This window comes from Schistosoma haematobium, chromosome 1, assembly GCF_000699445.3.
Source record: "Schistosoma haematobium chromosome 1, whole genome shotgun sequence".
Lineage (NCBI taxonomy): Eukaryota > Metazoa > Platyhelminthes > Trematoda > Strigeidida > Schistosomatidae > Schistosoma > Schistosoma haematobium.
The window spans coordinates 11067904-11095354 of record NC_067196.1 but is presented as its reverse complement, the minus strand read 5'-3'; the positions used below and the strand labels follow the sequence as shown (position 1 = coordinate 11095354).

General features: G+C 34.1%; 1 protein-coding gene across 1 annotated transcript in view; it reads left to right on the top strand.

Moving 5' to 3' along the window:
• Positions 1-27451, top strand: part of CDKL1_1 (Cyclin-dependent kinase-like 1) — a 39293-nt gene that overhangs the window by 8794 nt on the left and 3048 nt on the right. The window contains exons 4-10 of the mRNA XM_051209978.1: positions 1823-1944; positions 11507-11579; positions 13726-13816; positions 17617-17817; positions 18660-18742; positions 20271-20339; positions 25554-25988. Of these exons, the coding sequence (XP_051073134.1) occupies positions 1823-1944; positions 11507-11579; positions 13726-13816; positions 17617-17817; positions 18660-18742; positions 20271-20339; positions 25554-25988 (1074 nt within the window). The remainder of the gene's footprint in view (positions 1-1822; positions 1945-11506; positions 11580-13725; positions 13817-17616; positions 17818-18659; positions 18743-20270; positions 20340-25553; positions 25989-27451) is intronic.

Here is a 27451-nt window from a genome sequence, read left to right as displayed (position 1 = left end):
TGTCGAGCGGACAGATTATTTTCCATAATTCTGACCCGTAAATTATTTTCTTCTTAACCCCCTGATTATTATGTAACCTCATTTGATATTTGGAGTCTCGACTCACTTTATGATGTAATCTTTTCTATTCTTATCTTATACATTTTATTACGGAAATTTACTCTGTTTTCCTAAATCATAATATTAATACTTAATCCTTTTTGCTATTACTAATGCTGCTACTTGTTCTACTACTCTGAAATTTATCATGATAATTTCATCTCGCTGATCTGAACTGACATGACAAGTTGGACTGATTCACATATATGTTAGGCTCTGGGTAATTTATAACTTACTAACTGACTCTGATGAAATGAATTTCGATAAAAGACTGAACTATCTTTCCTAAAAATTTATATACATAATTTAGTCTTCTTGTTTGATCCTGTGCACTTGTGTTCTTTCTTTTTCTAAAAAAAAATTATCCACTTATTTGGTAGACACTAATCTACTAGGTCGATGAAATAGACATTTATCTAGGAGGTTATAAATTCAAGCTAACTAAATTTTCTTTTGTACGGAAAGCGATAAGAGTTTCAGTTTGGAATCTAATAGATGACTTTGTAAATGTCTACTCATTGATTGAAACAGATTCGTTCAATCCAATCGATCTAACTCCATTTGATTATTCAGATATTATTTCTAACGCATATACATAGAAATTTAAGGCCGGATCAAGAAATTGATACTTACATATCTATTTGTAATTAATTGTAAGTTGAAATATATGGTCATAGAAAAAATAATAACTATGTATCTTGTGCAAGTGATTTGAAGACTAAATTTGTTTGACTTATCCCGTTTCTAATATTCCTAAACAGATTTCGACTCTTTTCAATTGTCATGTATGTATCTTATGTGGATTGTTGTGATATAGTTTTAGTATCAAAAGTTGTATAAAATAGATAGACTATGGGTAGCAGCTTTCATCATGGACTGATATCAGCTGCTAAACCTTTAAAAATCAAGGATTTTTAAACATTCGTTTGTCCTGGTTTAAAACTTTACAGCGCTATAGACCCATGGTCCATCCATGGCTGAACACAGGATAACCTGGTACTAATCCGAGATATTATAATAGGCATAGACGTACCATGAAAATACAATAGAAAATTTACTATCACTATGGGTATGTGGAAATTGTTGAGTTTTATTTAAATCACAAACCGATCTATGTTAGACAACCATTGGAAACCTGAAAATACTGGACACAGGTTTCGTTCTAGTGCGAAACTCCTCAGCAGTGTTCATCCTCGACCTCACCACCAGGAATCGAACCCGAGGCTTTTAGTTTCACGAGAGAACACTTAACCTCTTAATCACGAAACCAGGACCCGATAATGAGCAAGTCTAACTTAGATGAACCCAGGAGATTTTACTACCATTTTCTATCGTGTTTGGTTAGCACCATCCTTACAACCGACACAGTTGAACTGCACTGGTCACGGTTTCCCACTACAACTCAGAAAGTTCCTCCCAAAACTAGTCACAAGTGGGTACACCATTGAACTCTGGCTCAGTGACTTAGAGGTTTGGCGTTCGAATGCGCCATTGAGAGTCCTAGATTCTATCCTTTGTTGTAGTGTCGTGCATACTACTGAGGAGTCCCATACTAGCAAAAAAGGTCATCCAGTACTTTCAAGTTTTGAATGGTTGTCTACGATCGGTTCGCGATTGCAAGAAGGGATTTTTAAACTTATCTATTAATATTTTACAAAATTGAATATTATACTTGTTAGTTATCAATAGATTCTTTTTCATATCGTATTTCTTTTTCACACAGCAATTAAAACATCCAAATCTGATCAATTTAATTGAAGTTTTCAAACGTAAACGCCGATTGCATTTGGTGTTTCAGTATGTTGATCATACATTATTGCATGAATTGGAGAAACATACTAAAGGGTAATAAATTTTTAATAACTTTGGTACACTGTGTAATGATGAATGGGTTTTGTATGTGGTAATCTATTCTATAAGTGATATTCGTTATAGATTTTTCTCAGTTAAGGGTACCATTGAAAACCAGCAAGCAATGAACAGCTGTTTCGACTCTTCAACAGTATACATCTATGAATCTGCCCATGACTAGATTCAATGGTTCCAATAGTAAAATGTCAACCAAGAGACTTGAAAGTTCTGAGTTTTATGCATAAAACGTTCATGAGTCAACATTGTTTAAGACTCCTGAATATGATGTGAGGTCATGTAATTCATCTTAATCAATTCATTATTAAGTATGGTTTCTATCTAATATATAAATAAAATGTGAATTGTTTAATTTGATACTTACTCTGTTATTGTAATACTGGGAAATTTGAATTAAGTTTAATTATTAAAGAAATCATTTGATCAAATCATTGAAGGAAGAGAAAATGTATAGGACATGTTCAAGTACGCTTTCATCTACATAATTCTGTAATACAAACTTTCGTTTAAAGTTAAGTATACGATGGCTACCAAGAAATATTCAACAAATATATATCCCAAAAAACGTGTTAATGAACACTATTCCTAAGTTGTATTCCAATTGATACCACTTTATATTGTGATTCGTTAGTTTTATTTTCACAAAACATTGTACTTTGTTAGCGTTAAACAACTTACCGTCACCCGATAATGAAGAAAATTTATTCATTCCATTTATAGTGATTAGATAAGCTTCGTCGTTTTAATAAAGATACAATGATTATCGATGAAAATCGTTACTGATCATACGATATCCCGGAATGATTAAAATCGATAATATAGACTTATCTGTCCCAACATTGAGGTTTACATATATAGTATTCACTGTGAGATATAATGATCCTTATTTCAATCTCTTAATAGGATCGCTGATAAGTAATGTTGAGGTATTCTATACTAGGGTAAAGCAAATATTCAGCAACTCTTAATTCTCATTGGTTAATTTATTTGTAAATAAAATCTGCCTTCTACTTCTTTGTTAGTCTACGAGATATTTCATGGTCGATTATTTAAAGAGCTATACATTGAAAACTAATGTTTTATATCATGTAAATGTTAAAAGTTAGCTTTCATCAATAAATGTTATCGACTAGAGAATCATTAAAAACTATAGAATACTGGACAGATATTTCTCAATGTGGCTGACTAACTTTACTACAAGGAATTGGATATAAAGCTTTTAGCTTCCGTGACAGACATAATAAATTCAGTAAACAACATTTCCAACTTTGATCAAATTACACAAGTTTACCTGAAGCTCAGTTATTATCACTAGGGACATTTATCTCATTATCGACATGGGTTAAACTCCATTGATCTTGGCTTCATAAATGAACTTCACAAACCTATCTTAAAGTTTGTCACTATTGAATGGACGATTATTAAAACAAAACATGAGATATGTGGCAATTGATCAACACGAAGTTAGTTTATTTTATCATAGTCTGATTCATTAACTGCTGGACCAATGAAAACTATTCATTTTTACCGAAGAAACAAAACTTTCCTCATCTAAATAAAGATTATGTTATTTTAATAGATTTCTATTGTTGATTTACTTTAACTGAAAAGACTTGACTATTGTAATACATAAAATACTTTCCTGTATACATTAATTTTGTATTAAATGTTCGTTAATCTACCAGTTAAGAAGAGTAATTTCGAATTTGTCTAATGAATTTCCTTTGAATTCAAACGATTTTATTGTCTCATTGCATATCGAGTTCAACCTTTTCTCTGATGACATATTTCTTTGAATCTAAACTCATCTTATCTTTACAAATGTTTTTGCATCCTTTGATAATGTATCACTTCCACGTGATAACTGCAACCAATGGTTAGAGAATTTGAACGATATGGCTCAAAATCGTTAGCTCAGATCCAATGTTCCTAAATTCCTGATAAATTCTTCTAATTATTTCTCTCATTTTTATTTTCTTCTAGAATTGTATCTCCTATCCCTAATCTTTTCTATTACTACTAATACTGTTACTATCTCTATTGCCATGAAATTCGTCTAGACAATTTTATCTAACTATGCTAACTGGATTTGGGAACTTATACCGATGTACACATGTGACATGTTCTACATTGCGTTTGACTAAATCAGTGATTGATTATACTACAAAATCGATTAAGTTAATTTGTGCACATAGTTAGTTTGATCCCGTAGAAATGATCATTGGCAAATACTGCTATAAGGAGCCTTTAAAACGAAAAATACAATTGAACAGTTTTTAGTGGCTTTTAAACTCTGATGTCAATTTATAATGGAAATTATCATCAGTTTACAGAAAGTCTACATAAATCCTACTTAATTGTGCAATGATAACATAAATATTATTTCTCAATAAAAAAAATATATTCCATGCATTTGGTTTTCTCAAAGCTTCAGCAAATCACTTACTTGCATATGCCTTTTACCCCTCATGGAGGAGGATGGCCACCCCACCAGAATTCTCCATCAACATAAATTACAGAATCCCATGAATTCATTATATTTGTTTCGTAGGATAAGAGTTTACAAACCAGAAAAAAGTACAAGTTCTTATGAGAATGATGTACAAAGATCATTAATCGAAGAATAAGATCAATCAAGTGAAAATATAAAAGTTTTATTTCCAACCGCTAACCTATTTCTACTGTATATAATGTAATGTTCACTAACACAAAGATAGACAAACACCCCTCTCATACCACTTTCAACTGTTTGTATGGACTTAAATAAACATTCAAAAATATGTGCGTTATAAGGATAGGAAGACAGACTTATACACATTTTATTGGGCACATTCCAAAGAAACTATGCCTACGTGGACAAAATAGTCATTATAACTGGATAGAACATCAAGTGCTGGATAACGGGGACAAAGTGGAGACAATGAATGTATCTAAAATGATCAATGGACACTTTAACTATCCTTTATAGATATTCTCTGAAGTCATGGAAATTATATTTGAACTCGATCTTTGTATTTCAAAAGGTCAGTGGTTAACTTTTCTCTACCTTGGTAAGTGAAGTATTTCAGCTCCTCTTTTTTCATGTTTAGTCCTTTATTTAACTGTTATGACAACTCATTAAGTTCAATCTTCATATTGTTTTCTACGTAAACCTCTTCGGTTTTTGTTAGATTCTGTAATTTAAAAAAGTTATCTTAACTATTTTGAAACTATGACTTCGAATATTTTCTAAGAAAACCCTTTTTAAACTTGAAGTTTTAGTTACATTTATAATTTAAATAACTTATTGTCAGTTGATGGATAATTCATTTTCTTTCGAATTTCAAACCATATCAATAACTAAGCTCTTTATTTATTTGAACACATAGATATTGGTATAAGGGGGAACCGGGTACATATGCGCCACACAAAACTCATTTGATATGTGTGAGGGCTATGATACTGCCCAAGTGCCCAAACCGAAGCAGGAGGCCACACCCTGGACCTTTGACCCAAAGGTCTGATCCACAAGGCAGTGAAGCAACGTAAGGATATGCAGTCCCATGGTAGACAGTGACCAGTAATTGGTTCACACACCATTTGTTACTTCGGGATACTGGAGCCCATGTTGGTTCGGAATCAGAGTTTTCCAACTCCCCTAGGGTGGACTCTCCATGTCCACCAACCACGTTAATGCGCCGAACATTCGCTTTTTATCCTTTCAATTTCGTAAACAACACCCGCGCCACAAGAAGTCGGTGAGTAGGACTTCCCTGGCAGAGGCTATGTACGCGTGGCCATGTGAGAGTATTTAGAGAGGCAGAACGGACTCTCTCCACTCTCGGCCGTACCAGGGCATTTGGGGGCACTAAGCTCTTTAACTGAGGAGAAAACAGTGACATGCCATGAATGAATTCATCTCTTGCCATAAATTGTCTGATTCCTAATTTTTTTATATTTTAATCGAATTTAACTTTCTTGATAAATAGAAATATCTACCAAATAATTTAACAATTATTTTGAAAGGAGTTTAGTAATAGCTAACAGTGGAATCCCGTAAGCACATTTCATCCTATCCGGGACTTATCAACTAGATGTACCAATATTCTAGTATTAATATTTACTCTGAGACTCAAACTCAGTGGCTTTCACTTCGAAAAACTAATGAATTATCCATTGAGTTACTACGTTCAGATAGTTAATGGTTTGTACGACAAGGATGAATTTTAATTCACTTGTAAGAATTATTTGAATCTTCCGGTTGTTGATACTAAAGACTGTAATTGATTAGGCTCTTAAGGCATTTGTAGATTCTGGGTGAATTGTTTCAATTTCTCCATTAACTCACAAGTATTTTAAGCATATTTGGATAGTTGATACTAGTGGAATCCAGAATCTAGGTACATTCAATTAAATAAAAAATCCAAAAATACGATCAAATCCATATCCTGAATACCAGCGCTAAATGCTATGCATCTCTGCTTAAAATGTTTGTGACTTAATGGTAATATTGAACCAATCCACTGAAGATGCATAAATATCAGAAGCATGCCTATCAATTACAGTCCTCAATATCAGCAAAGAAAGATTCAAACAATCTTTAAGAATAAACTAGGTTTTAAAAGTTATTGTTTTAATTATCAAAACTCCGTTTTGACGTTTTTGTTTGTTTCTTTATCTATTTTAAAAGTACTAAATTATGTATTCTATTTATCCACTCTTGTTTTCTCTGTCTTACGTACACATACGCATATTCATTCATGTTATCTTCATCATTTGTTGAACATTGTACAATTTTTCCTTACTATCTGAACAACATTATCTCTCCAAATATAAAAAAAAATTGTAACAATCATATATGTTTATTTCTCTATAACACTGATAAGAGTATGATGTTTAGATAAAGCTATTGCTCAAATATTTTAAATGTAATTTGATGTAGTCAATTTATATTAGTGTATCTTTATAAAATGATCATTAAAATAAGATAATAACCATTTACAGATGACTTGTATCCTATTAATGTAATGCCCCTAACATTTCCCTTAGTTACCGTTTTCCTTTTACTCCCCTCTTTTTTGTCTCTTTATCTAGTTCTTTTCATTACTATTTTCTTAAATTATATTTATTGAGTTAAGAATAGTCAGAGTACTTCAATAAATTTTATATTCAATGTGTTATTATTGTTGTTGTTATTTTTGTACGTGTGTTTGTTTTTCATTTCAAATAGAAACAATCCCTGATACTATGGTAACTAATAGAAACTTGAGTTCTGTTTTTCTTCTTTATTAAATGATCTTGTTTTCATATTTACAATAATTTCCATTATTATATTTATATAATTGAATTATTTAGATTATTTTATCTTGACTTTTAGTATCGACGCTGGTTGTACAATTGTAGTTCCCTTTTTTTTAAAAATATAACTTTGCTTAATTTTTAAGTCATTTTTGAACAAAAGTAACAATATAATAACTCCATGTTTATTTAAATTAAGGCTCAGAAATATAATACAATAATTGTAATAAACTGTTTGTGGAGGGGGGGGCTATTTTTCCCATCATAGATATTAGAAAATGCAAATGACCAATCCTTATTGAGATATATACATCCTGAACGTAATAAATCGATAATAACTTTCAATAAAGAGGTTTTCAGCTAATATTTCAGTGGTGTGTTGTAGTAAAACCTATGATACAGAAATATCTAGATGATGAGTTCTATATGGGACGAAATGGGAATTTCGAATTCCTCTGACAGTTACAATTTGGCTTTACTAAAACCATCTAATTGAATAATATAATCGAGGCAGTTCATTTAAGATCCTCATGTGCCAAAAGAGATTGACTGGTTGTAGATCTTAATAGCGAAATCTGGAAATGAAAATCCTGTACAAACAATACGTTGCAGCAATTGGCTTATTTGTCTCCTTATCTATCCTCTGACAAAACAAGACACATTGTATTCAGATTCATTCTTACTTCCTTACACCAGTCAACCCTCGTGGAGGAGCATGAACCACCCACCAGTCCTAGTCAAACCTTTTCAGTTGCTATTCATTCTTTCGATATCTGCTTCCAATTCTTGACGCAGTGTGTTATTCGATCTTCTTCTTTCCTGTTCCGCTGAACGATTCAAAATTAGCGCTTGCCTCATCATGTGGTTTGATCACTACCACAATGTACGTCCTATCCACTACCAACGTCTTTTCCTAATTTATCTACCCATCAACTCGAAGCTGGTTTGTTCTCTCCCATAGTAGGTTGTCGTTGATGGTATCCGGTCAACGGACATTCAGCAGCTTGCGTTTAGAAATACTTGTAACTTCTTGATGATGATTGCAGTAGTTCTCCAATTTCCAGCTCCGTATAGTAGAACTGTTTCGACGTTCGTATTGAAGATTCTGACTTTGATATTGGTTGAGAGTTGTTTTGAGTTGCATATGTTGTTCAACTGTAGGAATGCTGTACTTGACTTACTAATCCCTGGATTTACGTTTGCATCACATCCTCCTTCTTCATCGATGGTGCTGTGCAGGTATGTGAAATTTTCCACCTACTCCACAGTTTCTATATCAAATATGGTTGAGTTGGTGTTCTCCATGTTGTATTTGATGATTTTGGTTTTTCTATTGTTTATGTTGAGATTCATTGATGCAGAGGCTGCTGCTACACTGGTTATCTTCATCTGCATTTGTTGGTATGTATGGGGTAGGAGGCTTAGATCATCTTCGAAGTTCGAATCGTCTAGTTAACTCTGAGCCGTTCATTGTATTCCGTGCTTCTCGTCAGATCTACATCTACGTCTTCATAATCCAGTCAACTAACAGTAGAAAGAGGAAAAGAGATATTAAGTGAACTTTTCTGACTGTGGTTCTCACTTAGAATGTATCTGTCAGCTGTCCTCCATGCAGCACTTTGTAGTGTGTTCCGTTGTGTGGATTTCGTATGATTTTAACGATTTTCTCAGGTACACCATAGTATTGGAGAGGGCTCCATAAGGCTCCTATATCCACGCTGTCAAATGCCTTTCCATAGTTAAGGAAGTTGATTTATAGTGATAGGTTTCATTCAATCAATTGTTTAACGCTGATCCGTAGTGTTTCGATGTGTTCTGTTCACTAGCGATCCTTACTTAATCCGGTTTGTTGATCTCGAAGCTGAGTGTTCGTTGAATCTTTCATCCAGTTTAACGAAACTGATTTTGAAGCCCACTGCTGTATAGGCTGCTGCCACACTGATTGTCTTTACCTGCATTTGTATGGGATGGATTCTTTCGCCAAAAACATTTTCGCCCTGACATGTTTCCTACTATATTTATTCTTTGCGATGAGAAGAATGGTAGAGATGAAACTAGTCGATAACCTTCACAAATCTTTACAAATAAAATGACATACAATTATTGTGAAAAGCTGGCATCTTTTAGTTTCATTTCTGAGCTTGAGTTAAAGAATCATACATGGAAGTGTTTTATATTTTGTGCTGACAATTTTATGCTGAAACCAGATATACAGGATCGAATAAAATGATTCTGGTTGTAAATAATGTTTTTTGTATTTATGATAGGAATGTCGGGCCTAGGTCTGTAATCATATACTATCCCAAAGTCAAATTGTAGGTGATAAGTCGTAAATGAGACTCACTATTGAAGAAAGCCAAGTATACCCTTAGTTCGAATCTCAGCCTATATTTTCTTGTTTGGATAAGAAGAATAAATATGTGTATACAGACAATTTGTGTATCCAATTGTTCAATTCGGGAATTAAAGCTTCCTAACTAAATCGCGTTCTTTTCACTCTGTTTTGGTAGTTGAGAAAGTATATAGGATGTGTTTGTATCTGAATTGGTCATTCACAGAACGTAACAGTTTATCCAATGGATTAAATAAACTCTTTTACGTTACAATAGAGAAAATCACCTCAATAAATTAATGCGAACGGAGTTATCCAACTTTATTTTTAAAAATAAGAAGTAAACTAGGTTATAAACATCGTCAATAAAATGTAGAGAACCCTACACGGATACATTAATTGAATAGTGAGAAGCTCATAAAGACCTCCAAATCCTCCTGGTTCGATAATATGTTCAGCTTGTTTCGGTTTGGATACCCCTCGCAGAATTGTTACCCAGGACCTGTCGGTCTCGTGAGCGAACGCTTAACTTGTAGACCACTGAGCGGGTTATAATAATTTTAATACCAAACTATTTATCCATAGAATCTTAGGACTTTTTGTCGGAAGTTTAATTAAGAATAAGAAAATGACTTTTTTACTCCACATAATCACGGAAAAATTCAAATTTTTGCCCAGATTTTGATCGGTTGTAAAATTCATCAAATTTCCAGTGTAACACCTTAGCAAATAAACTTATCAAAATCCATTTTTTCACTTAATAAACACATTAGATATACACATACCTGAACACAAAAGCCTGTTCATAAAAGTAAAATTATACTTATGATTTGTAGACCTTCTCATCAGGTAGGCAACACCAACAATACACTCATAATCCACAACTAAATAGTACAGATGTATATTTTAGATTCTACGTTGCTTGTAGCCAGGTGACTGGCTCAACAATCAACACTCAGTTGGTTCATAAAAAAATTCAAACTATCTACGGTATCCCTACTTATACCACATAACTTATAACACTCATCAGCCACAATTTATCATTGCATCAGTCAGCACCATTTCATATAGCAAACAAATGCACTCGTCAAACATGCACTAATAATCTATTCACTAATTAATATTCCCATCCATACAGGAACTGATAAGTACAGCCAATCTGTTTTAGTGTTTAGGTAGTCAAATCAGCTTGTGCTTTAAACTCTCGGTACACCATAGCGTATTTACGCAGATGGGATTTGAAAGTTACAAGAAAATATTTTTAGCTATTGATGTCGTATTATACACTAAATATTATTTGCTTAACAAGGGTTTTATGAAATTAAAGTTATACTAAGTTATTTATCGTTAGGTTGACATTAGATATTGAACTTGGCTGCAAGTCAACGATGTATATTATCAATTTCACTCAGTTCACGATAAGATACGATAATTATCCAGTTTCAGAATAGTACTAGTGACAATAAGTAACTTTATGGATAGATACCACTCATTCTATTGGAAAGACTCTTAGTTTCTACCAGCTTACTAGTTATGACAGAAAAATGGATTTGATAAGTATAGAAATGACAAAGGAAGATAATATGTTAATTTTCTCATGGAACTGATCACTAGGATGTGAAACTGAACAGATTGAATTAGTAGTTTACTAGTTGAATACATTATTAATGAAATTAAACAATATTATTCATTCCCGAGACATTTAACCAAGATAGAATCATTTATCAAACAATGAATGAAAATGAAGATCACGAGGTGGCAAATGTTTTTTTCTTACCTCTTCTGCCCGTTACATCACAGTAGTAGAGTACAATTATGTATGTGATTAAATCAATATTATGAAATTAGATTGGTTGTATTTTGTTAAAGAATTGGTTCCTTTTTTGTTATTGTGGTTTAATGTTTATTTTCGCGGGGTTTATTTTTCAGGTTGGATAGATTACAAATAAGAAAATTAACATATCAATTGTTACAAGCAGTGAATTTCTGTCATGCGCATAATGTAGGAAAATTTTATTCGATGTATTTATCATATAAATTCATTTTGTATTATTTGTTTGTATCTACCCTATTGATGTTTAGGATTGTACTTGATCAGTCTCTTATTGGCATATGTGTGCATCTTGTACGGATTGTCTTAAGTCATAAGCAAATAGGATGAAACGCGCGTCGTGGATTCCACTACTAGTCATCATCGGATTTATCATATATGTCAAAGAGCTATTTATGTCATTTCATAGTATCTTTTTTTGTTAAGTTACTAAGCTGAATTGGTCAAGTTCTTTGAACTAATGACATTCATCGACATTAGATCTTTATTTAGCCTTTAGTAAGATGAATAGTATCAAGAAAAATATATATTAATCCGAGAGAAAAACATCAAATGAATGCTAGAAATTTACTCATCATAAATTGCACTGATCGGCAGCATTAAAATAGGATCCTCATTTAGAGAATGTTATTTCAATATTGAATTATGTTTTTCTGGGTTTATAAATTAAATTATATGTAATGATTGAACTGAATTATTCGCTTAAATGAATTGGTAAGATTAGTTGTATTGAGAGTGAAACATTTAATCACTACGATAACACTGAATGAATGTTACAGTTCCAACCTACTTTTCAAGTTGTATTGTTCTTATCTTCAGAACCCAATGTTTAGTGTTCGATTTCTGTAGGTTAATTAGTAAGTGAGTGAATGGGTATTTCTTTAACATAAACTAGAACGAAACAATCTAATTTCCAATTAGTTAATAGATTAGTAATAGGTTTTATAATCAATCTGTTATATACTTCCAAACTAATCAATTTCAAATTAGCAACCTTTAGCACTTCAAGGTGATATTCAAAAAGCAATATCAATTCACAATCGTTTAACGAGTATCTTTATAGAAAATGCATTTATGAGATAGTTTATTCACTTTGAATTGACAGGAAAATTTGTACTGTGTAAGTCTAGGGTAGAAATAATACCATATTTGTACAGAAATATCTAAAAGGGTTAGTTTTCTTACTCGGAATAAGGCCTTATTCCCCTAAACCATTTAAAATTGTGTCAATCCTATTCGGCTATTTATTTATTTACTTTGAACGAGTGATTTCTGTCACGTCAAAGATGTCAGTGTTTTTTATTGGCTAACAATAGGTATAAAACGTTTCAATGTCGTTTTAAAAAAATTTCTGAAATTCAGTAGTATAGTGTAGTTACATCTATTCTCTTTGTAAAACTTATATCAAAATAGGAATTAGATTTATGGAGGAAACCAAGTTGGAAATAAAATGGATATACATAGATGTTATTGAACGAGAACTGTGTACCACATTACGAACTGACTGAATTAGTGATGATACCAGAGACTTTTAAGCTTCGTTTCCCTGTATCATCATAATTTTAGGCTAACTATGATTTTCAACCTAGGAGTAGCTGCCTAACTGACGTCGGCATATGTTTGAAATTACCTTACACTACCATTCAGTTTGCGCCAAACTGTTTATTTTAAATAATTGTTGTCATTCATTTGTAAGAATTTATATTATCAAGTTGTTAATTTTATGAACTGCAATTGATAAGTCTTTGAAAGAAAGTGTAAATCCTGAGCAAATTACAACGACATACTCATTTATCCACAGAATTTATTACTGTTGGATAGTTATTAGAAGTGAAATCCAGGACTTTCGCTTTGTCCTACTAGAGACTTGTCAGTTAGATGCAACAGCATCGAAATACTGATGTTCAGTCCGGGACTCTAACCCAGCGCCTTTAGCTTCAAGTGTCAAGGTATTATTCAATGAGCTGCTGAACCACTAGCTTGTGCAACGAGTGTGTATTTTTAGTTTTAAGAATTTGTATTTTTTCGTTGTTAGAACTTGTAATTTGGATGGGACTGTGAATTTCTGAACATGGTAGCTTATTGGATAACCCCTTGGCGTTCGAACCAAATGACGATGGGTTTGGGTCCGAGTATGGATATCAACATCGAGATGCGGATTCATCCAGTTGACAATTCCTGGATGGGATGAAACTCATATCCTATATTCCAATGCTAAACACTAACCGATTTTAATAAATAGTCGATGTTATTAGGTATTCTAAATGTGTATTTGTCTATAATTTAATCTGTTAACTTATGATTATTTGTATTTTAGTGCATTCATCGTGATGTTAAACCAGAGAATATACTTATTACAAAATCTGGTCAGTTAAAGTTATGTGATTTTGGTTTTGCAAGATTATTAAGTGAGTTTAACTCCTCCAACTTAACATTATTTGTTTTGATAACAATAATATAATAATCAGTATGAGGCTATGGGACTTGTTGAATTCCACTGAAATTACTGACCGATTTAAGTTACACAACCGTTTAAAATCTGGAAGCGTTGGACGGCCTGAATAGCTTTTATCTATGATCCCACAACAGGGAGTTAAACACAGGAATTTTCATTTCACGTGTGAACACTTAACCACTAGATCACTAGGACCTGATCCAGTGGTGTATAAGTCTAACTAAAATCAAACAGCGACCAGTGTAGTTCAATCGTGTCGGGTGTAAGCGAGTTGTCGAAAACAGTGGGAGATAGTCGCGTAATAGTGTAAGTTAATTGAAGTTAAACTAGTATACCATAGGATCCGGGCTTAGTAGTCTGAAAGCTAGAAGTTCATATATAAAACTAAAGGTTCGAGATCCGATTCTCCTTTGCGGGCAAACACATTTAACATAGATATTTCCTAAATAATTTATATTTTCTATCATTGAGACCTAGAAAATGACTTGACTTGAAGCTTTTACTTGTCTGGTAAATTGTATCATAATCCCCTAACTAATAATTGAATTCATGAGTTAACTGAAGCTAGACTACCAAGGAAAACCTGGAAGCACGCGAACGTTTAACATTTAGACCAATTTCGTTGTTTGGTTGAAGTTAGACATTAACACAGTTGGATGCCTGTTCAGTGGTCTAAAGATTAAGAGTTCGCACACGAAACTGATAAGTCCTGGGTTCGAATCTCGCGAGGCGGAATCGTGGATGTGCACTGCTGAGGAGTCCCATACTATGATAAAACGGCCGTCCAGTACTTCCAGGTTTTCCATGAATTCAATTATTAAATCACCACAATCTCCATAAAACTCCTCTCTGACTATAATCCCCTATCTACTTAGTGTAAAATATTTTTTGGAAAAAGCCCCTTACAATATCCTTTATTGTAGATAGTCGAGCCTAAAACATATTTCAGTTCATTGGCTTGAGATCATATCAAATATAACTTTGAATAGTAACCTATAACGATCATGATATAGTTATCTCTTACTTTCTTCATAATAATGAGATGATCTTCCTTAAATAAATAATATCAGAATGGGTTTTGTGGAGATTTTTAGAAATTTCACTGGTTGAAATCATGAGTCAGTTGGCGCAACTTCGTGGATTGGTTGAAGTTAGACATTAACACCGTTGGATGCCGGCTCAGTGGTCTAGTTGGATAAGCGCCTGGCGCGAGACTGATAGGTCCTGGGTTCGAATCTCGCGGGGGGCGGGGTCGTGGATGCGCACTGTTGAGGAGTCTCATACTATGATAAAACGGCCGTCTAGTGCTTCCAGGTTCTCCATGGTGGTCTAGTTTCAACTGACTCATGATTTCAACCAGTGAAATAAATAATAGTCTTTCTTGACTATTTCTTCAACTGAACTATATCACTCATTACATATAGTTTCTTTTCAATGGTTAATCAAATAGTTTACTCTTTTCTATTATAGTTTTTCTTACAAATTTATTAAGCCATTTATAATGGTAGATATTTCTCAGTACCTTACACAATACTCAAAATCTATATACTTTAAATTGGATAAATAAATAATTATCACTAATGGAAAACAATTAGTTTTGTTTTATTGATCGGGATAATGTAAATGAGATGAAGATTAAAGAACACAATCTGACCACATATATACTTGTTATATATATATAGGAAGATAACAGAAAAACAATGGTAGTTAAGAAAACAATATTATGAATCGTATCATATTGAATAATAAGTTAAAAGTACCTCTTAAAAAGATTATTGATATTGTACGTAATTATATCTGATTAAATAACTTTCTACTATTATTTTTTTTCAAAACGATTAACAATTTATTACCAGTAAAAGGGTTGTGGAGATTATTAGGTTTTTGATTGAGATCATGAATCGATCGATGCTAGACCACCGTTGGAAACCTGGAAGCACTGGACGGCCGTTTTGTCCTATTGTGGGACTCCTCAGCAGCGCGCATCCACGATCCTGCTCACGGAATCGAACCCAGGGCCTTCAGTCTTGCGCGCGAACGCTTAACCTACTGGACAACTGAGACGGCCGGTATTCAATGGTATTAATGTCTAACTTCAATCAATCCAAGAAATTACGCGACCATCTTCCATTGTACTGAGGTAGATACCTGTCTCTACCCGACATGGATTAACTCCATTGGTCACGGCTTCTCACTAGAACTCCGAGAATTCCCTCACGAAGCTAGTCACTAGTGAGCCTTGACCAATGGAGCTAATCCATGTAGGGTAGAGACAGGTATCTACCTCAGTACAATGGAAGATGGTTGCGCAATTTCGTGGATTGGTTGAGGTTAGACACTATCATCATTGGATGCCGGCTCAGTAGTCCAGTAAGTTAAGCGTTCGCGCGCAAGACTGAAGGCCCTGGGTTCGAATTCCGCGAGCGGGATCGTGGATGCGCACTGCTGAGGAGTCCCACAATAGGACGAAACGGCCGTCCAGTGCTTCCAGGTTTCCAACGGTGGTCTAGCATCAATCGATTTATGATCTGAATCAATAACAATTTATTATTATTCAATGGTAACGTGACAATAGATAGCCCTTTAAGAATCCCTGTTAGCTGATGTATTTTTAGCAGAAGTTGAAAGTTTACTTGAAGATTCAATTTAAAAAATATACCTATATATGTAGTATGTGGATGATATTATAATCATAAGTGACAAACATAAAAATATGAACGGCTGGTTAAAAGAACTCAACATAATTTTAAAAAAACTTGTTTGTCTTACATGTGAAGAAAAGATAACCAACTTATTTTTTAAGATGTATTAATTTGTAGACGAAATGATGGTTTCATCAAACTTTTGGTATGTAAAAAGTCCAAATGAACAGTTTTCATAATCATTGGCCAGTTCTGTTCAAACCTAGGTTGATAAAGAGACAATCGTATGTGCACTAGCGATACAAGTGAGGGAAAAGTAAAGCTCTTAACTGAATCACTTATGGAAAATGGTTATTCATTGAAGTTCATGAACCAATGGAAAGGTCGCAATATGATGATACCTACTAAACTATTGGCACCCAAAAACGTTTTAATATCACTCTACAATCTAGAGGTAACTCAAATAGCCTTACGTTGAAATGAAGACTTAAATTAGTGATAAATAGGACATTTACGCAGCCTTATTCATCATTACCGAAAAGTCAAAGTCTATGTTTTATCAAAAACTCAGATGCCATGTAGATGATTGTGTCACATCCTACTGCGTCTATCAGTTTACATGGATAGGGAGGAGCAATTGTGATCTCAAAGTAGGGTTGTTTGAACGCATACCTAGGTAGCTAAATGAACAAACGAATTCCAGTAGTCAAATAAGAACACTGAATAGACAAACATATTGTATTGTGAAACATTTGGTTGTGACAGGTTATTGTATAGATATCAAATCGAACCCTCAATTACTGGAAAAGTGTTTAGGCGTGTATACTAGGGTTTGTTGAAGCCTTTTCCACAAAAAATTCAAATTCCCTTTATGTGTTCAAAAACCATTTGTTCACATCCTGAGCCTACCCTAGTTGTATTAATTTATTGTTCAACATGGTAAGCTTCATATTATTTTCTTCATTATCTTCGTTTAATCTTACTTTCTGATTTGTCTGGAAATGCAATTGCGCTAATATATACCATATAGATTTGTTATCCTTCCTTTTTTATTGAATTATCGAAAAATCACTAAATTCACTTTCTAGTTCCTTTCTGTTCTCTTCATTAGCTGGACCAGGTGATGAATATACTGATTATGTGGCAACACGATGGTACAGAGCACCAGAATTACTCGTTGGTGATACACAATATGGTACACCAGTAGATATATGGGCTATTGGATGTGTTGTTGCTGAAATGTTGACTTCTCTACCATTATGGCCTGGTCGATCAGATTTAGATCAGTTGCACTTGATTACACAAACATTGGGTAAGCAGTAGATAAGATTGAGTCATTTTTATGTACACTATTGGTTTATTGGATCTATATAAAAACGGTTGATATTACCTTCTCCTAAGGTTAGGGAAGAAAATAATTAGGCAGCTGTAATCAGTGGAAAAAGACAAAACTCACTAGTAATATTCACCATTGGTTACATGATATCGTTAAAGTTTACTATACTTGAAGATGTTGTTCAATGAATTTCAAAATAATGATTTGAATGTATTGTAATTACTGTGAGAATTGAAGTTTTGAGTTGGATCTCATTTTTGAATTGTAAGTGTACATAGCTGAATTGTCTCGAACTGTCCACTGAATCTTATTTTTTAACAATTTTCTAAATGACCCCACTTCATGATTTAATAACTTAAAAATGAACTAGTCTTCACAGAATACTCATCTTTATTGCTATGACATGTGATATCTGAGAAGCGATACTGATACACACCCTTTCTATACACGAACCTGGCTATCTAAGAGAAAAGACAGAGTGTGAAGAAAGTTTGTTTTGCTCAACTGAACCACATTTCCGTACACCCATTCATATATGTATATAGGTATGTACCCTCTTTAAGGAAGTTAAACTATCACTACTTTATATCCTATATTTCGGGGAAGAAAGCCATTTCTTGACCGATCATATGCACTTATTATTTGGCCGATTCCTAACTGACACATTGTATTGCCTTTCCGTTTTGAAAAATTAGTCCGTTATTCGAATTTAACTAGTATTAAGATGGGTGTACAATACTCATCATTAGTTAATGTACTGATTAATTGAAAAGAACTTAATCATTTTTCTTTCTTCATATATTTTTGTGCTTATATAGGTGATTTGGTACCACGTCACAGAGAAATCTTTGAGAAAAATTGTTTTTTTAAAGGTTATAAATTAATTGTTCCTGAAAATCGAGTAAGTGTCATAGTTACATGGTTTCTTTGATTAATTTTCAAAAGGACGAGAAAGTAAACAATAGTTTGAACAAAATAACATGAATCCATTTTTAAGAGAAGATGAATGGTGGCTAGCAGTGGAATCTAGGACACGCGTTTCGTCATTTTTGAGACTCGTCAGCTGGATGTGCCTGTGGATCAATTGCAATCCTAAACATTAATGGAAAGATTCGAACAAATAATATAAAGTGAATGGACTCATTTTGTTTTGTTTCTACGCCTTTATCAACCGCATACAACTCATAATATTTATTTGAAACTAAAAATTATAGAATAAATGAAAAATACTTACCGAAATGATTTCTGTTGTAAGTCAATGTGAGCACGCAAATTATCATTGTATAGAAAAGATATTCAATAAAATTTCAGAAACTGTCTTGACTTCAATCTATATGGGCTGGTACTGTGTCAGCTCATTTATGTTATTCTAGCCTCTGGACAGACTAATCTATTGGTTCTTCTCAAGCCACATCTTTACCCTGTCACTTATTCGCTTACTAATTCTGACTTTTTTTATATGATCGTATACGTGCTAATTACTTACCCTACTCATTATGTGTCTGTAACTTATTTTTGTTCGACGCTTGGCTAAATTAATTTTGCTAACACGTCTTCTCCACCGCGCATCGTTTCGTTTCACTTCACTCTATTTTCTTCGCTTCGTTTCTTTGATCGTCTGCCTGGATCAATGATTGTACACAATATATATATATATTCAAATTCCATTCTTGTGTTTGACTTATTTAATTCCGTTATTCACTAACGCAATCTAAGTCGATAATTGTATACGAAGATTAGCAACATGCGTATTTCAATAACAATCAGAAGCGATAATAAATGGAGTCAGATACTGGGCCACAAAAAAAAATAATTGTTACACTAAGCTAATGTACATTCAAATTAATTTTCAATCAAGTTTTCTGCCGTTGTTGATGAGATCCTAAGGGGGGAGGAGGAGAATGAATTCTCACATTTATTCTTGTTTTTTACTGATTGAGTATGTACAGAATTTATTTGATCGTTAAAGTAAGAGTGTAATACATTGTAAATATTTGAATAGATTTGTTATATTAGTCACATTTGTCTAGTGAGTGCTTAACTAGTTTGTACTTCGTACTGAAAACCTGAATCGAATGTTGCGTAATGAAAACTAATAAAACTGATAGTTTGTATTAGTCACATATTTGTATGATATTAATATACTTGGTTAAATAGTTGAACTAACACATATATGTATGAGGTATACATTGAAATGTATTCTGTTATGCATGTTCTTACCTACTGCAAACCAGCTGTATTTGAGTTAAATAAACTGAGTTATTTAGAAGTTACATCCCCGTATTCTTACTTAATCAAATCCTTATTAGTTTCTATAGGAAATTCGCATTATATTATGATGTAATAGTAAATTTATACTTGTATTCTATCATATTTTCAGATTAATCGTCATATTCTATTTCCTAATCCGTTGATTTTTATTTCCATAGAAAGATTTGGGTGAGAAATTCACTTCGTTACAACCGCCAATTACTTCGAAAGAATTAAATTTTTTACAGGTAGGATAATAGGTTATCATTATGTTTATGATAGTTATTATATTTACTGAAGAAAGTAACCCCCCTTTCCAATGATTTTCATTTTGGCTGAAAATGGAGTATACCAACTATAAACTGATTTGTGTATTTAAGAGTAAGCAGCATCTGCCTTGTATTATATAATGATATTAAATGACATAGTTCAGTAAACTGTAATAAATGATTAAACCTTATATATACTCATATGTATGGATAAATGGGTGCTAATTTTCATTGAGCTGATATTTCCACTGTGGCTGAGAGTAGATTCTATGACATCCGTTTCGTCCCATTTTAGGACTAGTCAAGTGGATGTAAATTCAAATCAGTGTCGGTTTTGAGTGGTTTTCAGAGATTAGATATCTAAGAATGAACATCAGCTGTAGAATGACTGAAACCAGACACTCTAGATAGATGTTTCTTCACAGTTCGGGTCTCAGATGTGCACACACATGAACTCAGACAGAATCGACTTTAGTATATATAAAGCTGACTGATAAAATGATTCCATTCAACCAGTGAGTTTTAATTCAGTGATCAACAGCTCCACCTATAGTCGATTTGCGATATACTGAAACGATCATATAGACCATAGGATCTAAGTGTATTATCGTTACTTTCAAAGTTAAAGACACTGTATTCTCAATGCTGTTCAAACTCTATCGATCAAGTTGTGATATGGTCACTAGTCTCGGTTTATATATATATATATATATATATATATATATATATATATATATATATATATATATATATATATATATGCTTGCGCTATTTAACGTTATATGATTAAAACCGACTGATAGAAATCCATTAACATTGAAGGTGTAGGAATTTTATATGAGGTTTGAAAAAGCATTGATCGTGTTCGTCTTAATAAATGAAAAGGAAGAAGAAGTCAACTACCAGAGATTAGCTAATATGTTCATTGTTAGTTTCCTTTTGATTCAAACCTGAAAGCCTTCTGATTTTACATCCGATACATCAAAAATAAATGGCTGACTAATTATAGAAGAGAATCTTAAAAATCATTAGTTATACATTATTATATATTGCAAGAATAGTTTATTGGTTTATGCACTCCGTTTTTTAAAAAGTGAAAGTAGATTCGAAGCCTGATACACTAAATTTGTTTCAGCAACCGGGGAGCATCACACAATGCAACCCAAAACGGGGGATATAAACCTGTACTTATTAAAATAAGTCACATAATTGATTGGCTGTTCAAGTATAAACGTATCACGTGCCAAGGCTCAGATATCATCTTAACGTCAAACGTCGGTTGTGAGATTATAAACGATGTATGTTATTGAAAGAAGTGGCTAAATTAAACTATAAATGTAAGCCAATGATGAATGAGTACGTCGCTTCAAGGTCACATTACACATATCAAATAAGCATGTCGTCAATGGACGACGAATTGTGTGAAATAACGAAGGAACTGCTGCCGGTTGATGGAAACATAAAATCTTTTACTTAAAAGTGTTATACTTACTTACTTACTTGCGCCTGTTACTCCTCGTGAAGGAACATAGGCCGCTCACCAGCATTCGCCATCCAACCCTGTCCTGGGAAATCCTTTCCAGCTCCTTCCGGTTTTTATTCATCCTTTTTATATCTGCTTTTATTTCCCGACGTAATGTGTTCTTTGGCCTTCCTATTTTCCGCCTTCCTTCAGGATTCCAAATCAGGGCTTGTCTCGTGATGCAGTTTGACGATTTGCGTAGTGTATGACCTATACATTTCCATCGTCTTTTCCTAATTTCCTCTTTCAGCTAAAAGCTGGCTTGTCCTCTCCCACAAAAGGCTGTTGCTGATTGTATCCGGCCAGTGGATGATTAGTATCTTGCGTAGACAGCTATTTATAAATACTTGCACCTTCTTGATGATGGTTGTTGTAGTTCTCCAAGTTTCAGCTCCATACAGTAGAACTGCCTTGACATTCGTATTGGAGATTCTCACTTTGATATTGCTTGAAAGTTGTTTTGAGTTCCATATGTTCTTCAATTGTAGGAATGCTGTCCTTGCTTTGCCGATCCTCGCCTTTACGTCTGCATCTGAACCTCCTTGTTCATCGATGATGCTTCCTAGGTATGTAAAGGATTCTACGTCTTTCAGAGTTTTGCCATCAAGAGTGATTGGATTGCTGTTCTCCGTTTTGAATTTGAGGACCTTGGTTTTCCCCTTGTGTATGTTGAGGCCTACTGAAGCAGATACTGCTGCTGCACTGGCTGTCTTTATCTGCATTTGTTCATGTGTATGCGATAGGAGGGCCAGGTCACCTCAGAAGTCCAAATCATCTAATTGATTCTGAGCTCTCCATTGTATTCCGTGTTTTCCCTCATATATCGAGGACTTCATAATCCAGTCGACTACCAGAAGAGGAAGGAAGAGAGTAAACAGCCTTGTCTGACTCCGGTCCTTACTTGGAATGCATCTGTCAGCTGTCCTCCATGCACGACTTTGCACTGTAGTCCGTCGTATGAGTTCCGGATAATATTGACAATCTTCTCAGGAACTCCATAGTGTCGAAGAAGTTTCCATAACGTTCTCCTATCTACACTGTCAAATGCCTTTTCGTAATCAATGAAGTTGATGTATAGTGACGAGTTCCACTCAATTGATTGTTCGACGATGATCCGTAGTGTTGCTATTTGGTCTGTGCACGACCGATTCTTACGGAATCCAGCTTGTTGATCTCGAAGTTGGGCGTCTACTGCGCCTTTCATCCGGTTCAGCAAAGCTCTGTTAAAGACTTTCCCTGGTGTTGACAGTAGTGTAATGCCTCTGTAGTTTTCACATTTGCTCAGGTCCCCTTTCTTTGTAATCTTGATGAGGTGTCCTTCTTTCTAGTCCAGTGGCGCTTGTTCCTCCTCCCAAATCTTTTTGAATAGAAGGCGAAGCAGATTTGTAGTTACTTCGATGTCTGATTTCAGTGCTTCAGGTGGTATGTTGTCGGGTCCTGCTGCTTTCCCGCTCTTGATTTGTCTGATGGCCATTCTGATTTCTTCCGTCGTTGGTGGATTGAAATCTATAGGAAGGTCTGTGTGTGATGCTTCGATGTCCGGTGGATTCATTGGAGCCGGCCTATTCAGGAGTTCCTCGAAGTATTCTACCCATCTGTTCCGCTGTTGTTGAATTTCAGTTATTGGCCTGCCTTCTTTGTCCTTGACCGGTCTCTCTGGTTTACTGTATTTCCCTGCTAAATTCTTCGTTGTATCGTAAAGTTGTTTCATATTTCCTTCTCTAGCAGCTTTTTCCGCCGTCTTTGCTAGTTCTTCCACGTATTTCTTCTTGTTGGCTCTAATGCTCCTCTTCACTTGCTTGTTTGCTTCTATGTACTCAGCTTGTGCTTGGACTATCTCTGTTCGTGTTCGGCTGTTGTTAACTGCTGCCTTCTTGTTCTTCCCTTCTTTGATCTCGTCCAGTGTTTCTATAGAGATCCATTCCTTATGATGATGTTTCTTTAGGCCCAGAACCTCTTGACACGTTGGAGTCAATGTTTCTTTGACGCCTTTCCAGTTGTCCTCCATAGTAGTTTCTTCTTCCTTCAGTAGATCTTGAAAGGCTTGGAACCTGTTGTTGAGAGCTATCTTGAATTCACTGAGTTTATCAGTATCTCGAAGGAAGGCTGTATTGAACCTTTGTAGTGCTGTTTGTCCAGTTTTTCTTTAGCTTCAGTTTTAAATTGGCTACAACTAGGTGGTGATCTGAAGCTACGTCAGCACCTCTCCTGGTTCTCACATCTTCCATTGTCCTTCGGAACTTTTTATTGATGCAAATATGATCTATCTGGTTCTCTGTAGTGTGGTCCGGTGAGATCCATGTAGCTTTGGGTATACGTTTGTGTGGAAATATTGTGCCTCCTATGACCAATTTGTTGAATGCACACAGATGTGCAAATTTTTCTCCATTTTCGTTTCTCTCACCCAGTCCATGTCATCCCATGATATTTGGTGAGGTCCTTTCTTGGGCACTTCTCTGTGATTGACTGCAGCCGCTCGTAGAATTGGTCTTTGATGTCGTCGTTGCTATCATTGGTGGGTTCATAACATTGGATGATATTCATTGTGATCCCCTCCTTCTTTGTTTTGAATGATGCTTTGATGATTCTGGATTCGTGAGATTTCCATCGTACAGGTGCATTTCGTGGTTCTTTGGACAGCATTTGAGTAACTCCCTGAGTGTGTGGAGCATTTCTCACTTCGTGGCCGGAGTACAGCAGCATCTCTCCCGTATTTAGCCTTTGTTGTCCAGCTTGGATCCAATAGTTTTCGCTGATTCCCAGTACTGCCAATTTGCATCTCCTCATTTCTGTTGCTATTTGACTGGTCTTCCCGGTCTCCCACACTGTTCGGACGTTCCATGTACCTATAAAATTTTTTGCTCTGGTTGTTAGAAGGGGCATCGGCCTCGTGGTTTCCTATAGAATTCGGCTTTCACCATGAGGCGTCATAATTCTTCTAAATGAAGACCTTCTAACTCCCAGGGCAGAGTTTAAATGGTTTGAATTGTTTTTTCTGGTTAGCGTTTTCTAGCGAGTTAGTTTTCTACGGGTTGGGGACGCTAACCCCATGCCCGGGCTTGGGACCGGCAGTAACTCCGGAAGAGCTACAGGCGGAGTTTAAAAAAAACGTATTTGAAGAACGATTAGGACGTAGAGTTTAGAGTTCAGTCAGGGTTAGGCTGTACAATGTAACTTGAGCTAAACTTAATACAAATCCTTAAATTTTTAACCCTAAATTACAAACTACAAATCTTAATTCCAACTCTAAAACCTATACTATGGATTTTAATCCTAAATACTGAGTCTGAATCTTAATCATGGCATCATAAATCGGTCATTGATATTTCCAGTATTCTTATTGGCTTAATAGGTTAACAGATTGTTATTTTAGTTCACAGATCCCCTCAAGCTTGACCTTTATATTCAGGTTTGCCAAAGAAGTCAATGATGTACCTACTCAAGGTATCAGTCAACATATCTTCGTCTAGGTCAGAAGAACAACCGTATACATGCCTATGATTTCTGTGCATTATAGTTTAGTTTAGTGATTAAACCTTCGTTCTCATTTCAGTCTTCTAAATTAAATAGTAGACTGGGTATCCCGTCGTAGGAAAACTTCAAGTCATTCAGTTCTTTCTATTAAACGCCAGTTTCGTAATTATTGAATTATTTATTTTCATGAAATTTAGAGCTGTTTAAGCATGGATCCTACAGAACGACTTAATAGTGAGGCATTGTTAAAACATCCATATATGGAAATGCACGGAAGACACCCACATTATTATCATGGTGAATTAAAACAAGTATGTAGTTCATGTGGAGATGGTTATAATAATCATGGAATGAAAAAAAAAGCTGAACGTAATTTCATTCAAAATTCACAAAATAAACCAGTTATGATTAATCAAATTAGTACTGGGACAATGATCCCAAGACGTAAATATCAACAACAGCAAATTCCGCAACAATCTACTGATCGAAATCAAACAACTGCTACACCACAAAATGAGTCCAATTCAATTTCACCGACATGTTTCCCTCCAACTAGTAGTATTACTCCAAGTTTTAATGCTGGTCGAACAAATTGGTTTGTTCCAGGAATTGTTGGTCAAAGTCTATATAATGTACGTACAAGTAATTAGTTAAAAGAATTCCTTATCAAAATTTATTATTATTATACTTTAGTAAACTTTTATGCACATTAATTTTAACAGTTGCTTAAATAAATCAGATGTAAAATGAACCTTTAAAGGTTGGATCTATGAAAAACTTTACATCATTACAGATTGATTTTCGCCAGATAATCATTGGTTTTGATGTAACAAGCCCTGAAGATCTGCTACTTCTTTGATCTCTCACTCAGTCATCAATTTGAAGTACTGAATATTGTATAACGAGTTGAAATATCTATTCAGAAATTGTTTAACTAAAATCAGTTCGTGAAGTAAACTACAATAATTTTATAACCAAAATAATTAGTAGTTATAAATTACAATTAGTGTCATTTACAAAAAAGCATAAATGGGAAAACTAGTTGATTATTGATCATTATAACGTAACACTGTTCCCCCAGAGGCTTGTATAGGATGAAGATTGTGGTATGATATTGTCTCCTAATTGTTCAATTTTGTCCTTGGTGTATTTATATCAATAAGTGTGAAGCCTCTGAAAATTCAACGGGAATATCGATAAATAAACTATTTTTTCTCCCAAAAACAAGCTTTCATCCAACATCTATTTATTGTTGATTTCATAAAATTGAATATATGACAGTTAATAATTTTATATTCAGACTCTTCAACTAAGCATATGACCAATTCACACAATCAAAATAAAGGATGAATATGATATTCAAATATGTAAAATATAAAGCTGAATCATATTAAGTGTTTGACTAGCAATGAAATCAGGGATACACATTTCGTCTTATTTGAGACTCGTCAACTGAATCAATCTCAATCCCTTACTATGAAATTGAATTCTGTGTTTATTATTTGTAATTGTATTCATAAACATTGATTGCCATAATAGAAAAGTAATCATATCAATTAATGGCCTCTTCTGTAATTGTGTCTATGCCGTTTTTTTTTGGTTAGTTCACTTGACTTTTAACCTAATGATTCTAAGTGAAAACTGACTGTAAAATGAAACAAAAAATCACTATAAACCAATGAATAGAATGTTAATGTAACGATAACTAGTAAATTAAACAATTAGATCCTAGTAAGGATGTTATCTTCATTAATAGTCATATGTTTGATTTAGTGTGAAGTAATAGGTGTACACTCTTAAAAAGTTAAAAACTAGAATGAAACTGTTTAATTTCGTCAAACACTGACCGACATTTAAAATTATTTGTTGTCGACATAGCTGAATATAATGCAGTAGTCAAGTAAAATTTAATAGAATTAACTTTGAGCTTGTATTTGATATCTATGTATCTGTCCAAGTAAAATTTATGGGAATAACCGTCAAAAAGTTTACATATTAATTGTAATATGTAATTTATAATATCAAGTGTGCAATTGACAAATATATGTTCACTGACATCTAACGGTTAGTTCAAATATGATACTACTCAAGTTAC